This window comes from Melozone crissalis, unplaced genomic scaffold, assembly GCF_028551555.1.
Source record: "Melozone crissalis strain CALT ecotype California unplaced genomic scaffold, PUWL_Pcris_2 ptg000018l_1, whole genome shotgun sequence".
NCBI classification, from domain to species: domain Eukaryota; kingdom Metazoa; phylum Chordata; class Aves; order Passeriformes; family Passerellidae; genus Melozone; species Melozone crissalis.
The window spans coordinates 20,038,736-20,057,083 of record NW_026535796.1 but is presented as its reverse complement, the minus strand read 5'-3'; the positions used below and the strand labels follow the sequence as shown (position 1 = coordinate 20,057,083).

General features: G+C 44.0%; 1 protein-coding gene across 8 annotated transcripts in view; it reads right to left on the bottom strand.

Moving 5' to 3' along the window:
* Window positions 1-9,390: 9,390 nt before the first annotated feature.
* The window catches only part of MGA (MAX dimerization protein MGA), a 57,967-nt gene continuing 49,009 nt past the window's right edge, over window positions 9,391-18,348 (bottom strand). For all 8 annotated transcript variants that reach the window (XM_054275073.1, XM_054275079.1, XM_054275077.1 and 5 more), the window contains 5 exons: window positions 18,154-18,265; window positions 16,729-16,962; window positions 15,902-16,078; window positions 15,327-15,479; window positions 9,391-14,349 (listed from right to left, as the gene is read on the bottom strand). In XM_054275073.1, coding sequence (XP_054131048.1) covers window positions 13,049-14,349; window positions 15,327-15,479; window positions 15,902-16,078; window positions 16,729-16,962; window positions 18,154-18,265 — 1,977 coding nt within the window. In that variant the 3' untranslated portion in view covers window positions 9,391-13,048. The remainder of the gene's footprint in view (window positions 14,350-15,326; window positions 15,480-15,901; window positions 16,079-16,728; window positions 16,963-18,153; window positions 18,266-18,348) is intronic.

The window sequence follows — 18,348 nt, the reverse complement described above, 5'->3', positions numbered from 1 at the left end:
ACACCAGACAGGAACAATGCTGCTGCATCGCTTGGCTGATGTCTGCCTGAATGTCCTTATGTGTTTAGGCCAGCTCTGCACAGACTGCACCGATGGCACTGGGCACAGAGGCTGGCCCTGGCCCAGGGACCTGAAAGGAGAGATGCCTGCTAACCCCTCTCTGCTGAGCTGCTGTTCCCAATGGCCTGCTGTCTAACGTCCCCCCACTCCCCAAGAGAATGTAGGTCACTGTTCACATTGTTTTCCTCTGAGCCTTGACCGTTCCTGTTTTGCCACTTTGTTTGCAATTAGCCCGTACTTTTGTAATTGACCTAAATAAGCCTGTTTGTTTCATTTTCCTCCATCGCATGCCTTATGTTTCCAGAGAGCTGTGATTAATAAGAATGATGCAGCATGAATATCTTCTGCAAGCCCAAAGCAGGCAGTGCCCTGGCTGGAGTTAGTCCTGCTCTTGATGCTCAGCAGCAAGTTGACAATGTAAACCAGAAGTCAGGCAGCTTTGGGTTTTGCCCTGAAAAAAAAGACAGCATGACAGATCTTACATCTTGGTTGTGGTGTAGGGCCTCCACAGATGCCTTTTATTGTTACTACTGTTAGCAAAATGAAAGAACTAGAGCAAAACTGTAAGTGAGCAAGCAAATAATAGATCTCTCTGATAACAAGTGATGTCCAAGCGTTATATTGCAAGCCATGAAACCCACCCATTTGTATCAGTTTTCACAGCTGCTCACTTTGCTCCCACAATCACGCTTAGCACAATGATGATGTCCTAAATTTCCTCTCATGTCACAACCCTGCCCTCCCCATGATGCCTGAAGTGTGAATGCTGGAAAATCAAATGCAATAGAGCATGGAAGTTATCCCACTAAATCTCTCATGCTGTTGGGAAACACTCGGCTGGATGGGTTTCAGGCACTGCTTTTTGCCTCAGTTTTCCCATCTGTTCTCATGAACTCCTGCTTGGAGAGGAACATCTCATGAATGTTTCCTTTATTTGCACTACTTTTTGCCTCTCACATCCTTTAAAGACAAAAGTAAATATCAAAACAAAACCTTGCAAGAGAGCTTTTCCCAAAACTTCCTCTTGTGTTCCAGACCCCCCCACAGAGATGTTCTGCTGCTTCCCACCGGGATGCCCATCTCTGTGTCCCCCTCTTGCAGGCAGGGCTGTGTTGGGGTCCGTATGTCAGGTTGGCACAGAGGTCAGTACTGAGGCCCATAGGAGTCACAGAGCCTGTAGGGGACTTAGCACTGTGGTGTCCCTGAACACCAGGCTCCAGCCTCTCACTTTAGAGATGCTGGAGGAAGGCACAGGGAATGAAATGCAAACTACATGTCATGCTGTTCAGAAACCAAATACCAGAAATGCTGGCACTGCATCTATTTGTAGTTTTCCTGATGCATTGCCAGTATCCTACCTGGCAGTATGGAGTCAATGTCTGTCCCTTTGCTTGTGCTTGCTTCTCTAAAAAGACTCTGAGAGGACTTTGGTAGATGTCAGATGCAAAGAACAACTCGGTCCCAGGGCAGACTCTGACTCTGTCCAGCAATCCAAGAGATGACAAGGAGATAGGCACAACAAGAGCTGTGGCATAAGGGTGTGGAACTGGGGTTTTCCAATAAGCCTAAATTTTATATCCAACTATAACTTAATTTCCTTGGGAACTAGGACAGCAAATTACCATAAACCTCTTTTAAAATCCCTCCATTTAACCTCTTGCTCCTTGACACAGACTTTGAGATCCAGGCTTCCCCCTTTCTCTGTAATATACCTTGGCTGGCAAAATTCACCATGCAGAACGAAATCTGAACTTTCCACTCCCCAAGGCAACCATAATTCAATTAAACAAGACAAACCTTGGACAGCAGTTGGTCCTTGGACAGGACATGGTATGCTAAATACGATACCAGCAGGAGGAGAGTGAAACACAAAACTCATGAAACAATCCTGTTAAAAGAGAGCTGGCAAGTGGGTGCCCTTCAGGACAAGGACACACAAAAACACACATGCTCTCCCCTTTCTTTAGTCCAGCACACTTCACATAGATGACAACAAATAGAAAGGACTGGGATTAATGGCAACTTTTGCATGCTTACAAGCCTCTCTGAAGAGCACCCAACTGCACATTCAACTTCTATGGATGGATGCATTTGTTCCCTTTGCTAATGTGCAAATATAGGTCTGACTAGGGATGCTTTCCTTAAGCAGTGCCAACGTGGGCAGAAAACAAATGTCAAATACAAGAAAATTGCACACAGCCCATTAGTCATCTGGCAGGACAACTGACTGAGATGGAAATATAAAACTATAGCCAGATCACACTCTCACGGAGGTGAAAAAAACAAAACATGGTGACTAAATACCAAAGTCATGGCAAACCCAAATATTATTCTCAGAATGACTAGAATTAGGAAGGCTAGAAGATAGGGAGCAACAGATGTGGAATGTTGCCCAGGAAGAGGCACTATCTCCTTCCTTTGAGGTTTCTAATTCCTGGATGGAGGAAAACCTGACCAGCCTGATTTGATCTCATGACTGCCTCTGCCCTGGACAGGAAGCTGGACTATAGATCTCCAGAAGGCCTTTCCTATGTGAATTTTTCTGTGGTCCTATGAATGCCTGTGATTTGGCATACAGAGAAGGCAACTACTGACATTGCCATGACAACAAACTGGATTTCTGCTGGTTTTGCAGCTTCCTGCAAAGAGAACAGTGCACGCTTCCTTGAGAGAAATGCTCACAAACCCCCCAAGATTTATAGCACTAGATTCATTGGAGCTTTGCTTTCAATCTAATGAAAGAATTAATAGGTATCAGCTTGTTGCACAGTTCATTTCTGCTTCTGCTTCAATTTTCTTTTTTTTTAAAGATAGTGAAGAGAAAATTACATGCAGTCTTGCAAAAAGAAGATAATTACATCCTCCCCCTTGGGGAGACAACCAAAATGGCTTCAGCAGATACTCCTCATGCCAGTGGGAGTCAGCAGCCAGGGCCAGCTGCATGTGGCTCAGCACAGCCAGCCCAGTGCTGTAAAGCATTTTCCTTCACCATTTGCCCTGTGGTCTTCCTAAATAGAAGCACATGACCTGAAACACATCCAGTGTTTTGTTCAAATACTGCAAATACTACTCAGCTGCAGCAACCAGGAGTTTAAAACTGGGAGTTGGGCAGACCCGAGGCAGTGGTGCCGGTGGCCGTTCACACACCCGGGGATGGTGGTAGGGCTGTGTGACCTGTGGGGGTGCTGGTCTGTGTGAAGCCCCTGTGGGCTCCTGGGGCTGCAGGCAGAGGATGGGGATGTGGGGCTCTGCTACCACAGCTTCTGCCCTGGCAATGCCCATGGGGGAGCTTGGGGACACGACAGCACTGGGGCCTGAGGCAACGCAGCAGCAGCAGCAGCTCCGTGTCCAGCCACACAAGGGCTCCGCTCTCTGCCTCACACCCGGTGCCGGCAGCACAGAGCATCCTCAGAGGCAGAGGAGTGCTTGGTTTCCTGCACACTTCCCACTTGCACTGTCTGCCTCTCAGCCAGAGCCAAGGATCCAGCCTCCTGGGACTCACCCTCAGCCAGGAATAACTTCTGACTTGAGGCAATTTTAGTAGGTCACCAATGCCGCTGGCTTTTTCCTTTGGCAGTTTTGCTTTTCTTCCTCACTCTATGAAAATCGAGTTTTCTTTCAAACATGAATGTGCCCCTTGTAAGCTGATCTGCAATATAATTATTTTCTCCCTTGCTCAGCAAACTTTGCAAAACTGGACATTTTCCCCATCAAAGCCAGACAATGAGGCCTTGTCTACACTGGAGCACAGTAGTAACAATTCCCATTGTGGCTGCCATCAGTTCAGCTCGCCTGGTGGGAGCCGTTTATTAAATTTTTTTCCTGAAGACTAAGCCTCCCGGTTCAAGTTGATTGCCTCACATATCAGAGCCACAAAACATTTGTGGGGTGAGATTTTTTTGCCATGGGCATTCAAAAGCTAAGGAAGCAAATTCAAAGCTTTCCAAAAGCTTCATGAGCTGCAAGTCTGCTTGAGCCATTTTTTAAAACCAAGTAGTCATTGTAATCTAGAAGTGCGGACACTGGTTGGGGAGCAGGAGTTAATCATTGTCCTTGCAAAAGGTTTGCCAGCACCTCCTTTTCCTGTCATGGTTTTATAGCCAGTCACCTTAACAGAAGTTAAAACACGATCACATCAGACCTAGACCATTAAAAAAGGTATCAAAATAACCAGAGCAGGAAAATTGTACAGCTGTGTTATCCATCTCATATATGGAAACCTTCACATGTGTTTGAAGTTTGCTGAAGCTTGGCCCATTTGAAGTTATCCAGCCCCTTAACCTGTCCCCCCATCAGAGGCCACACCAGCACCTCCCACACAGCCCAAACCCAGCCAGCAGCTGCCCCCACCCTGAATTCGAGGGGCACAGGTGGCACTCCACCAACCCCCATCCATCCCAGTGTCCTGCTGCCACACAGGGCTGCCCAGGCAGGGGGACCTTTCCTGTCCCGTTACTCGGCTGTTTTATGGCCTGGAAAGGCTCGGGGATGGCCTTGGGCAGCCCGCGCTTCAAAGGACGAGAAGAGGCTTCAGGTCTTTCTCGGACTTCAGTATTTATTAGTTGTTTATCTAAAAGATTTTCTCTCTGCCCGACAGAGGTCCGTACAGCAAGCCAGCCATGGACACACTGCGAGCCCCCGGGGCGGTCACTTATCTTTATACTCAAAATTACGTATACAATATTTACCTATTCTTTCCAATACCTTTTACCCTTATTAACCAGTGCACTTTTAGTAATAACCAATCCCAAAGTGCCACCATCACCACAGAAGATGGAGGCCAAAAAGAAGAAGAAGGACAGGACACACCCCAATTCCTCCATCTTACTTCTCTAGACCCCCCTGTACAGAAATCCTAAACCCTGTGTTTTACACTCTAATTAACTTATCCCTTCACCATTTACCCCAGTGAAATCCTCCCATCCTCATACAGGCGTCGTCTCCCGTGTAGGATCAAAGTCCAGCCACCAGACACTTCTGGCAACATTCCAGGACTCCCGAGCCCCCCAAGGGTGGTCTCGGTCACTCTGCATATCAGTTCTGAGGGGCTGAGATCCCACACTTTCCCAGGCCTGCTGCCTTTCCAAGGCTGAGCATACAAATGTGGCTCCAGTCAGGCCCCAGAGGGACACTAAAGGTTGATCAAATCATGTTTTACTCTAGCTACATAACGTTTTATAGTGACATCCAGGTCCAGCACATCTCTGAAATAAGGCACAGCATTAGTTCATACCTTCCTAAAGCTCAGCACTGCCTGAGCCTCTGGCTTAGGCAGGGACAGACAAGGGCCATGGGGGCCAAGGGCTCATGGCTGAGGACAGCACAGCTTCACCCATGCCAAGCAACAGCTCCTGCAGGAAGAAGCACCTTTAGCTGCTGTTTACACAAACAGTTCCAGCCTTCATTGGATACCAAAAGAAACCAGACACCTTGTCTCCATTGAGGTTTTTCCTTCAGGAGAAAAGAAACTCAGGAAGGAATTCCAGAATCCCTTCAAAAATTTTTCTGCTGTTTTAGGACACCTTAGGTTGGAACGTGTTTTGTGAACGAAAAGAGTATAGCTGGCAAACCCTCAGCCATGCAGAGGGCAGGGTGAGCCAGAGGGAAGCAGAAGGGGGCAGAGGGATTGGCATGACACTGCTGCTCTTCAGAAGAGAGAACCCAGCACGTGCTCAGAAGTTGACTTGGTGCCAAGAGGTGAGTGTAGCCACAGGCCTGGGCTTTGAGGCGCTGGTGTGTGTGTCATGGCAGGCCAGCGAGCAGTGCACAAAGCAGCAGGGTCTAAGCCCCTTTTCCTTACACAGAGGATGGGGCTCAGAGGTCCAGGCCTGAGCAGGCAGAAGGACTGGTGGAAGGAGGGGAGAAAGAGGAGCACCTGCCCCTCAGGCCAAGAGCAGCTTGTGCAGCCCTGCAAGGGGCTCTGGCACACAGGGCACAGTGAAGGCAGCAAGGGATGGGTGGTGCAAGTGCTGGCAGCAGATTCCCCAGCTGCTTCTGCCAAACTACTGAGTCAGCTCCAGTGCAGACCCACCCTTCTCCTCTCACTGCTGCAGGAAATCCTGGCCAGGCACTGAAATGGAGGCTACAGCGGCACGTGCTGCTGTAACAGCCTTCAGCAGACAGTGGTGTGCTGTTCTAAAAACACCTGTAAAGCTCTTATTGTGCTGCTAATGGGCTTCTTGTTAAAAAGAACAGTCAAGCTGCTACAAATCAAACAAGTCTTGATCATACTTTCACTCTGCAGAAGGTCAAGACGGGGAGGTGATCATCAGTCATCCCATCCCCATGGCCTGAAAATACACTGTACTGTTTTCCATAAACCAGCAAGCTTGTGTCATGCATTCATCCTCTCTTTTGGTTTTTTATGTAGATTGGGTCCAGCACAATTTCAAAAACAAATTCTGTCCTCATTTTTTAAAGATGATTGGTATTAATAGTGTGGTTACTTTACATTTTTTATCTAACAATAATCACAGATCACTGGATCTGAAAGTCCGGAGGACCAAAGTCCATTTTCCAGATCCAGTGGCACCTCAGAGGCATGCAGTGCTCTGTAGTCTCAGCTGCAAACTGGAGCCATTGCTCAGGTAAGCTCTGCAGACCCACATGAGCCTACAGACCTTGCCCAGAGGCTTTGTGCCGTAGAGCCCCATGCCCTGGAGAAGCCAGGGAAGAGCTGCACACCCACAGGTTTTGCTACTCTGCTCTGGGCAGCCACAGCTGGGCCCCAACAGGCCTGGGGTTTGGCCAGCAGGACAGACCAGGAGGAGCTGGGCAGGCTGTTTCATACAGCTGCTAAAGAGTTAATCAGTACTGAAGCGCTAAAAATGGCACAGAGCTTATGTCTGCGTATCTTTTTTTAGCTGCTATTTAATTGCCTGGTTTCAGCCCACGAGGCACAGCACGGGCACTTGCCAGGGGCACCGCTCTGCGTCACACAGGGGAACTACAGGGAGCCCTGTGCTCGGCAGGGCCGGGAAAGGAAGTCAAAGGCAGCAGGAAAGCCTTTCTCCTCCTCCTCGGAGCTGGTCCCAGCAGGCTGGCAGAGAGACTGAGCCCTGCTCTTACAGCACAGCAGCCTGCCTGCTCACACCCACATAGCTGTGACTGCCCCTTGATACACCCCCCATCACATCCACATCTTACACAGGCAGGGATCCTGCTCCCCAGCAGCTACTCCCATGCTGAAAGAGCTAAGGTGAAATGCTGCTTTCAGGTTCATGTCTCTCCACTCTGATTTCCAGTATCTACCTTACATTAGAGAGCCAGGGCCAACCCTCGAGGCACCGCAGTCCTGTACCCTGACAGCCCTACAAAAACCAGGGAGCCCTCAACAGAGCAGGATGTTCCAGGTAAGTGACTACTATTAAAGCAAGGACAGGTCTTGGAGCTTTGTGTCACAGCAGTTCTGCTGGCATTATGGGACTGCTAGAGAGCAGCCCCACCAAAACAGGGGATAGCAGGGACATTCCCAAACACCAGCACAGGTGAGACACCCCTGGCTGCTGCGCTGGATGCATGATTGGATTAGACAGACAGAGCCATAGGTCCCCAAAGACCTCCCTGGCACCGGGCTGTGGGATGTGCTCGTGCTGATGATCGTGCAGGAGGTGGTGTGGCTGGAAGCCTGGGGCAAGGGGCTCTCCAGCTGCCTGGAACACTGCATGGAGGCTCAGGCTGGCAGCCTGCGAGGCCCACGCAGCTGCTCAGGAGGACACACCGGGGCTTTCCTCTTCATCAGAAAAGACCCAGACAAGTGGAGACTAAATCCTTCTAGGGGTAGAACTCTATTAAGAGAATGAAGACAATGACACCTCCAGAAGAGCTCTCACCTGGTCAGACACCTCCAAATCCCAGGAGACACAAGATGGACAACTGAAGTGTGAGCTGAGGCACCACAAACTCCAAATGAACAGGAACAGCCAAGTGCACTGGGGTGTAACAATGCCTTCTTGGTGTGTAGCAGCAGTTTAAAGTGCAAATAGATGAGGCACTGAGCTCAAGTGACAACAAATGGCATTAAAATTCCTCCACTACCATGACCCCAAATGACAGTTATTTAGATTACATTCACTGCCAGTTATGGACAAACTGGTCCTGCACAATTTTGGATTGATTTATGGACTCCAATCTGGCTGTAGCATCAGTTACTGCACAGGCTTCCTGTAACTCTGTATTGTCAACAGAGTTTATTTGTATCACCATCTGCATCTCCAAGAACACAATGAATATGCTGGAAACCACAGATCCTCAGCACAGATTGTTGGCCTCTATTAGAAAGTTCTTTCCATTGCAAGGCTGACTGGATATACTTCATGCTTACACTTCTTTCTATTCCAAGAAGTAACTTTAGCCCTTAAAATAAGGAGTAATAGGATGAGACCTTGCTGAAGGGTTTGAGAAATTTCAGAAAATAAGCTGTGTCAACCATTTATATTAATTCATTCCTGTAAGGTCTGATGTTCCTCTTTAAATAAAAATAAATTCTGTGACATGTCTTCTCCAGTCAATTGCTTACCCTCACGTGCAGCTGTTCTCCTCATTGTATTTTCTTTTCTCAGGTCTGCAAGACTAACTTCTCATTTGTAGAAATGTACTACATAATGAAGAAAAAAATACCACCAAAAAAGAGGAAAAAAAACAAACAAAACCAACCAACCAACCAACAAAGAACACAAAAAGCCCCCCAACCAACCACCCACCAAACAAATAAACAACCCAAATAAAATAATCCCTACACACTTTCAAATGTTATCTTTCAATCCCTGCGTGTGGAAGCCATAGATGGCTACTTGTTATGGGCATTTTATCTATTTATTTTTAAAAAGCATCTCTCCTCTGACACTTCACTTAAAGGCAGATCTGCAAACCAGCTCCCACTAGGACAGCCTTCGTGTTCAACTTCTCTAAAGGAAACAGATACAAAGGGCTGGGGTAAGGAATCTAAGCTTTTCCGTGGACTTGATCTCTCAGCTCTCAGGTTTTTTTTCTTTTTGTGCCACAACAATTGTTAACCCCCTTGGCTTCTTGCTCAGGGTACATCTCACAGAAAAGAAAGTCCCTCTGGTGCCTTTTCTGCACCCAGCAAGTCAAGATTCCCTATTAAAAGGGATGACATTTCCACATTTCCTGCATAGTGCTAAGACTAAAGGGAGAAATCTCTGAGTTGTCTGATCACTAGAACCAAAACCCAACGTTTGAGCTGCCAAGACTTGGGCCTCAGAGCATTCATGTACCACTTGCTCAGGTCCAATGCCACGTGTCACCAACAGCGCACCACCACGTCATTTCTGCTCCCCCTCTATCCCTGTAACAAACTTTCAGAGCCAGTTTCTAGTTGACCTTGATTGGTTTATTTTAGTTTTACACTTTGTCCCTCACATACAGTTAAGAGTCTTGTACTGTTAGATTTCTACAAAAATATCAATTCTCCAAAAGCAAAAAAGAGGGAAAGATATATTTTAATATATAAAAGGAAAAAAGCTAAATCTGACATTTCATTATATTCTTAAAAACATTCCAGTCTATTTACAGATGTGTAAAAAAACAAAGAAAATCTCCAGGTCTCTTGGTCAAGCAAGAGCGTGCGCCTTGCAGGGGTTTCCTTGTTTCTCCTGTTTTCCTGTTTCCAGAATCTTCTCATAAAGTGTTATGTTCTATGATTATTGCCTCAAAAAACAGCATATGTAATTTTTAAAATGTTTGGGAGCTTAAGGGAAGAGCAAAGAGTCACCATTTAAATTCATAGCAAAATAATGTGCTGCAGACACAAGACAGTGAAACAAGCAAAACCCAAGAGCATTCAAACATGCTTTGTTGGCTGGTAGAACCCATCAAAGATCTTTCTGGGAACCACAACAAATGCCACCACCTTTTACAGCCATACTGGGGGGCTGTTCTTAGTTAATTTTCTAGTAACATTTAGGGATCAAAAGGTTTTGCTGTCATCTTGACATCATTATATTTTTACTGCAGTAATTTTTTTTTCTGCCCAATGTCAAACAGTAAATTCACATACAGAAATTTTATACTCCCAGATAATAAACAGAACATCCTCAAAAGTACATTATTTTTTTTAGATCATGTGTGATCAGTTATGTTATAGCCTCTCTGTCTCACAGAAAACACACAATTCTGTGTGAAAATTAAAACTGGCTATTTAGAACCATAAAAAAAGTGAGGTGCAGAAACAAGGCTTAGTGATCAGGAATTTAAAGTAGTCACAGCACAAGTCTTGCTGCTGTTTCTTGCACAGGAGGAATGAAATCTACTGGAAAAAAAATTATTACAAGTTAAAACAATAAGCAACTTCAGCCTATTGGAAATAGTCAGAACCAGATTCCCAGGTAAATAAATTTGAGTCTGATGTAGTGCCAGTAAAATAATTTAGTTACTCCAGATTTCTACTAGTTTAAAATAAGGTTTAAATCCTTAAGAAGAAGAAACATTTGTTTCTACCAGTTTAAAATAAGGTTTAAATCCTTGAAAAGAAGCAACATTTCTTTCTACTAGTTTAAAATAAGGTTTAAATCCTTAAGAAGAAGAAACATTTGTTTCTACCAGTTAAAAATAAGGTTTAAATCCTTGAAAAGAAGCAACATTTCTTTCTACTAGTTTAAAATAAGGTTTAAATCCCTAATAAGAAGAAACATTTGTTTCTACAAGTTTAAAATAAGGTTTAAATCCTTAAAAAGAAGCAACATTTGTTTCTACTAGTTTAAAATAAGGTTAAAATCCTTAATGAGAAGCAGCATTTCTTTCTACTAGTTTAAAATAAGGTCAAAATCCTTAATAAGAATCAACATTTGTTTCTACTAGTTTAAAATAAGGTTAAAATCCTTAATGAGAAGCAGCATTTCTTTCTACTAATTTAAAATAAGGTTAAAATCATTAATAAGAAGCAACATTTGTCTAATTACTAACTGGGATTGTAAATCCCCTTTCCTAAGGCATTAAGTGACAACTGTAAAACCCTGCAGGACTCTCATAATGACCTAAACTCTCCTTTCCAAATCGCTAATACCAGACTTGTATGAAATATTAGAATAGCAAATATGCAAAAGGCAAAAGAGAGTTGTATGTAACTATTTTAAAACACACTGTTTAGAATGCCCAGGTGAAAAATACTTTTTAATGTAGTCTCTGGAGTAACTTTACACACAATGAGCTTGAAGGGCTTCTCTCCTCTGTGGCATAATATAAATAATAAAAATGCTGAGGAAACACGGGAGATATGTTTATTCCCTGATGGATCTAACCTAGACATGGATCCAGAAGATGCAGCGCACTGGACAGGGCTATGGTTGTACAAACACTGCTCCCTCACTGTGGAAGAACAACAATTGCAACACCTGCACAACCTCTGTGCTGGAAGGATGAAATTCCTGGGTTACTGCATCACCAAAGATGGGCAATTTGGATGGCAGGGGGTAATCCCAGCTGCTGTTGCTGGAACAGTTAAGACATGGAACTACATTCCTAAACAAAAAAACAAAATGCACCATCGAAATTCTGTATGATTTTCAATTTTCACGGCAATATTTTTTACCTTTTTCGAACAGTTAAGAAGCCCCCCAAGCGCACCGTAACTTATATTTACAAACTTGATAGGAAAAGATTGTGTATACTCATTAACAAATCATCTCTCCGAGGCTGAAAACTTCATTTGTCAAGAAAACTATGAAAACAGAAATTGTGTACAAAAATATAAATATCTTTACAGTCTGCAGGCCCCTCACAGTTCAACAGCTGAACAGTGAAGAGCATCTACAGGTCATTGAGTAAGCAGTGGCAGAGAAGAATAAAAAATACATCTTGTGATTCAATACTGCCCTATTTCCCTGGTAATGAGCATTTTTGTTGACTTTTTTGCTATACACAGCTTGTGCAAATGCAGTGAGAAACCTCTGAGTTCCTTTCCTGAATTTATAAAGAAATGAAAGGTTTGGAAAGCTATACACATATTTTCATATTTACACTCACATGTACACCTCGCTCACTTGTGCCAGGCTACAAGACTCCTGAAAGCTTTCTGTGTTTTCACAAAGCAATACTTGGTGTGAACATTCCCAGCCACCACACACATCTTGAAGAATGACAGAAGGAAAGAAAATAGGACCTGGGAAAACACTCAAACTACTTCAGCAATGTATTTAAAGACATAGCAATAGGGTGGCCACATTTTCTTTCAACTCTGCAATTCTTCCTTACGGATGTCCTAAGCATCAGAGAGAAGTATTTGTGTGGGGGCAGGAGGTGAGAGTGAGGACAGTATTATTAAAGTTAACATACTGTCCTCCTTCTAATTACATTGGGAAATGTGTTTTTCTCCCCCAGCAGTGAGAGTTGTGTTTATTAAAATTTTCTGTGCATAAGCTCTTAAAAAGTCTCTGCTAGAGAGCTATCTAGCACCAAAGAAAAAACCTTTTTACTTCAGCCCTCTGCAGTCTCAGATTTCCCTTCTGCCGCTCTAGGTATCAACTTTCAGAGTAACTACAACCTGATTCCTGCATATTTATCATATTCTGCAAATATTAAAAGCAAATATGAACAATGCCGTTTCTGCATAGATAATTTGCCTGGTACAAAACAGATAATCCTTTTTTTTCCCCAACAAGACAGCTGCCTCCCTACTGGGGAGAGAAAAAAAATCTCCTTCAACAGCCTCAGTTTCTCAGTCCCTCGATAAACTATTCCTGTGAAGAACCCAATTTTGGAAGGATACCATGTGCCCAGCAATGGTTATAGATCATCTCTGTTGTCTTGAGAATGGGAAGGAGAACACCCAGAATACAACAGTGAGGTAAAAGTACATACACATGCCTAAAGTTTCCTAACACTTATTTACAATTTGGGGCCTGCCCCTCAGATGAACACAGTACTGATGCTATACAGAAAACAAGTGTTGCAGACAATGGAGGCTGCAGAACAACGACACTGGACACACTGCTCTAGATCTCTGTTCCAGTCTGATAAAAAACATCTGCACTTATTTGCCTGCTGAACTTGAAGGCAAGGTCCCAGTAGTATTCAACCTTGCAACCACAGGTGCTAATGGGGGCATTACTTTGCTATCCTGTCCTTCTTGAAGAGCTGAAGGTAAAGAATTTTTTACCCCACTAGGTGCCAGTTTTGCAACTATAGGTGCCAGTAAGGGCATCACTTTATTACTCTGCCCTTCTGAGTCGACTGGCAGACTTGCCACTTTTAAACCAAGTGGTGCTAGCTTCGGCATGGGCCTCCACGACTTGTCAGCATTACCGGCTTCTGGATTAGTCTTCATCTGCAAAACCGGTGGAGTCGCGTTAGTGGCATCTGACAAGGTTGTTACTGTTTTGCCATTCCCACCACTGGTTACAGGCAGATTGGAAAGTGGATTCTTCATTTCAGTACCTATCACTATCTTTAAGACATCTGCCTCAGACGAAGGATCCCCAGAGTTCTTGTCCCCATCACTAAGGTCATCATCTTCCAGGTGCAGAAGAAGGGGGCTTAAAGAGCCACCACCTCCTGGAACTTCAGAAAGGTCCTTAAAACTGCCTCCCAAATGGCCAAACTGGAAGGAAGACCCATCTGCAGCGGAGAGATCACTGGCTGCTCCCCGACAAGCCTCTGCATCTTTATGAGAGAAATCTGAGCTGAGGGGACCAGGCAGCTCAGACATGGTTGAGGCATCATCGTTCAGCTGCTGGTTGAGGAAGGCGATTTCATTGAGCAGCGAAGTGAGGGTTTCATCGGTGTCATCACCCTCCTCAATGCTGCTCAGTATCTCACTTGTATCCAGGTCTGCTTCCTCCATTGCCGACGCTACTTTCCTCAATTCCATTTCTATCCTGGAATCTTTGATCTGCAGCTTGCGGAATGACAATTCTTTGGATTTTAATCTTTCCCCTCCAGAATCACCATCTTTCCTCCTAGTTTGGCTTCCTACAAACTCACCAATGCAGAGCTTTTTGCTGAAGGACTCTGGAGATTCCTTTGTACATGATACGTTCCAGAGTTGTGGAAGGACATCTTTATTTTCAAAGAAAACTTTCTTTGGATCTGTGGTGTTTCCTCCATCTCCACCACTGTCTCCCAGACATGGTTTGGCTTTTTCTTCTGAAAGGATGTTGTCACTATTCATAGTTTCAAGGGGTGCTACAGCCAGGGATTGCTCAGAAGCTGGAGTACCTGCAGCTGCTGTTGCATTAGAATTTTTGTTTCGGTTCAGGTTTAGATTCATGCCTGCTTCAGCAGCCAGTGATGTTACATTAACTATCTTTGGCATCATGAATGAATCTTCACTTTCTGCAAAACCACACAAAGCACCATCCATTAGGGTATGTGTTAACTGCAAGTAATTCTAAGTAAGTATAATTAGCTCACTTCCAGGGTTTTCTAAAGTAAACTGCAATTTAGACTGCTTACACAGCTCTGGTCAACTGAAGGTTTAACACACCAATAGCTTAATTTTCAACTTGTAGAACAAGAGCAAGCTCCAGTGCAACCACCTGCAATGCTTACAGTTCAGATGGTGATGCACAAGGCAAACATAATGAGAATTTTCCCTCTTACTGTTTTTTTATGCTTTGTTTTTATGATCACATCTTGCACTACTGTTTTTGTGCACTACAGAGACATTTCAGGGACTAAATGTTTACCTATTTTCTGCCTCCTAGCCATTCCCTGTTAATAGCACTCAAATTTTTCCCAGCTCTACACCTCAAGTGAACTTTCATTTTTCATTATGACCAAACAATTATAAGGAAGCAGAAAGTGAGTGGCTTGCTTTCAGCACAACAGATGGCAAGCAGAGCCCTGCTGGCAGGAACCACCCCACACCTAGATCCAATGGACAGCACGAGGTCCTGAAAAACAGCCCTTCCATGGGCAGCAGAGCTGGCATGGTGTGGGAAGGGGTTGTGCCACAGTCAGAGTCTGGATGTTACAGGCAAAGATTTTCAGTAGCCCCACCACCACTCTGAACTGAAGCTTCCCCAGGAGGATGCCTTACACCACAGACACATTCCAGGATCTACTCTTCCTGACTTTCCTGAGGGCAAGCAGGCTCAGTGAGATGATGGAAAGTTAAAAAGCTCTAATCCATAATCTCCTAGAGGCCCCTCTAAACTGTTCAAAACATTTAATCATTATTTTCTTTGAATAACATTAACACCTACGATTACTCCTTAGTGAGAAAGTGAGAAAACAATTTACCTTCAGCTTTGCAAGGATAATGTTCCCTACATGCAAGCACAAAGGTCTATGAAAGATAAAGAGTTTACCTGAATGGGCTTCTGTAGCTGATTCCATTGTTGAGGTTGCTGGATCCTCAGCAACAGCTGACAGTGTAATAGGAATGGTAGAGTTAGTAAGGATTCCTTTTACTTGGACAGGAACTGTTGATCCTGGCAGCTGAATCATCACAGAAGTAACACCTTATACAAGAAAAGGGAAACAGGGGATGAAGTGGAAACAAAAGCCTTTCAGATACTCAGATACAGTACTTTCAGATATTTCAGATACTCCTGGCTAAAAGGAGCAGTGCACTTCAAGGCAAGACTTCAATAACATCTTAAAGCAGTAAAAACAGAAATGCAGACTGGTTGTGTGATTAGGAATTCTCCCGTATGCTTCCGTAATTTCTGAATAGCAAAATTTTAACACATTTTACTAACCTGTTGATAAAGTGACAGTTTGAATTAGTGACATCTGATCTCTCTTACCAGAGTCAAGTTCTACCTCAGCCAAGTTGTAAAAAAAATCCAAATTATTAAAGCAAAATTTCATCACTTCATAAACTGCTCAGCACATCTATGAACAGTATTATACTGATTAACATCATCCCACATGATCCTACCTGGCTGTGTGGCCATGGTAGTGCCACCCCCTCGAGGCTTTAATTCAGCCTGCAGCAGTGTGGAAGGAACAGCTGCCACCTGCCCTGGGACCAGGGGGCTCTTCAGCGTAAGCACCTGCCCCTGTGGAGTCATCACTACGCTTGCAGCTGTGAGTGTGAGAGAGGCTGAGGAGTCCTCTGCAAGAAAAGAATTATGTAAAACACTCATTTATTCTGGCACAGCACCCTGGAGCCAGCATTAGGTACAGCTCTGGAAGGAACTATTCTTTTGTTCCTTGCTACGTTTATGATGTGAAGGTCTCCACAAATGTTGAACGCTTCTCTACAAGTTCTCAGCTACAAAAAAACTCTCCAGTGCCTGACATTCAACTCTGCCATTGAATTTAAGAGCAAATTTCCATCCTTGTTGAGAGCTAGCATTTTGAGGAGGGAGGTTTTGAAGAGTCTGTTCTAGCAACCCCTGCATTCTAGGGGTTGAACTTCAGGTTTTGAGTCAGTAGAAAAAGAACCACCTTTAACTCTTAGAAATTACTGCCAGATTGCAGTGAAACTCCCTGAGATTAAAGGACAGCTCAGTAAGAATTTACTTCCCATCATTTTGAGACTCTGAAGTCATGTCCACCAGAAGACCTCAGTTGTACTGGTCTCGTCCTTACTGAAAGCAAGTGGTTTTCTCACCTATCACATGGACATTTCCCAGTCCTACGCACAATTCCGTTTCAGCAGCGAGGCTGCCTGCACAAGCCAGCTAGCATTTTGCCTTCCCACAGAGTGCAGCTTCAATGGCTGCTTCCCCTTGATGCAGGACATGCACCCCTGTAGCCCACCTGCGGCCCGGACTCCTCTCCTGGCAAGTATCAATGGCTTGCCCCTTCTGTTTGTCATCGCTATCGGGGTTGGCTCTCTGGGGGCAGCAGAGGATCCTTCTTGCTGGCTGCTAGCAGAGGAGGGTGCAGCTGATTTCTGTGGCTCAGGCTCTTTCTTCTTTTTTTGTGCTTCTGTTGCTTTTTGTTTAGCATAAATATATTCCAGCTTCTTCAGGACAACCTCTTCTGTCTTTCCTACAGAAAAATTACCAGAGAGTCAGCCTACTTTCAAATTCTCTTCCCAAAACTAAAATGCTGAAGGTAGAACTAATAATGTGTTAAGCTGACATAATTCAATTTTACTCAAATGACATTTGAATGTAAACTCATATACAGTTTTACCATTGCTATGAAAATTCTAACGCTGGACAAACACACAGATTTCATAAATAATTTGTTTTCTGCATATACACACAGTTTTACATGATCCAAGTCCAAGTTAAGCTGGACTATACTAGCTTGTTTTCTGCTTAGTGTTTATATTCTAACATCATGGTATATCTTTAATTGGGTCTATATTTAACTAACTGTCCTGAGAGAGGACTTTTTCCTCAGCAAATCTGAGGTCTCACTAGGAATGCAAAAGATTAGATAACTACTTTGTGAAGTTATTTGCTTTCATTCTCTGCTCAAAAGGCCTCTCATACATTTCTAGATTACCAGACTTCACTACAACATCTTTTACTTTTTATAAATCAAGTACCTTATACATGCATGAATGGATTAATGTAAATACAAAAGATTTAAGTATCTTTCATTTCTACTTTATAGGTATTCCACTGTTTATAGTCCCAGACTGCAAGATTAGAGTAATATTTTGTTTATTCACACATTTTGATACTGGTTGAAAATGTGTCACAGCTTTTCTATCCTTCCAAATGAGACAGAATATACAAGATGTAATGTCTGGATAAGCAGCAGCTTAGAATCTACTTCATTTTTGTTCTGTGTATAGACCTGACACGTTCTAGCCTGTAGGAGCACTGGTTCTTGGGAAAGCAGGACAAGGAGTCATTTGCAAATCTCTGCAAGGAGTTGGAGGTTTCAGTACTGACCAGAGACAGCTGTGTGTGACTGTGAAGAGCTGAGCAGAAAAGGCATTTCAGGAAGTGACCAGTGACAGAATGAAGTGACACTATCACCATCACCCCACCCTTCCAAAGGAACCCAAGCCTGTGGCTCCCAGCACAGAGAGCATTCCACACTTCCTTTAAGCATGAAGGAAAACAAAAGCCATTTCTATCAGTACAACTTTGTTTGGCATTACATCTGAATTTTATGTGAACCAATGACACACTTGGATGCACTGATTACTCCACACATTCTCACTCCTAAAAGCCTTTTCTTTCATTATTACAGCTAGTTTGCATCCAAAACCAGTCTCACCTGAGAGCGTGGATACTTTTCGAATCAGACCATCCCGTTTGCGTGTCAGTAACGTCTTCTGTCCCATAAACTTATCTGCCTGATCTGTCAGTCCTTGGATTTCCTCAAAGGCCTAAAATAGTATCAGTATGATTTATAAACCAGTGACACACGAAATAATAGTTTTCCTTCCCAGAAACCTTTACAAAATTTATT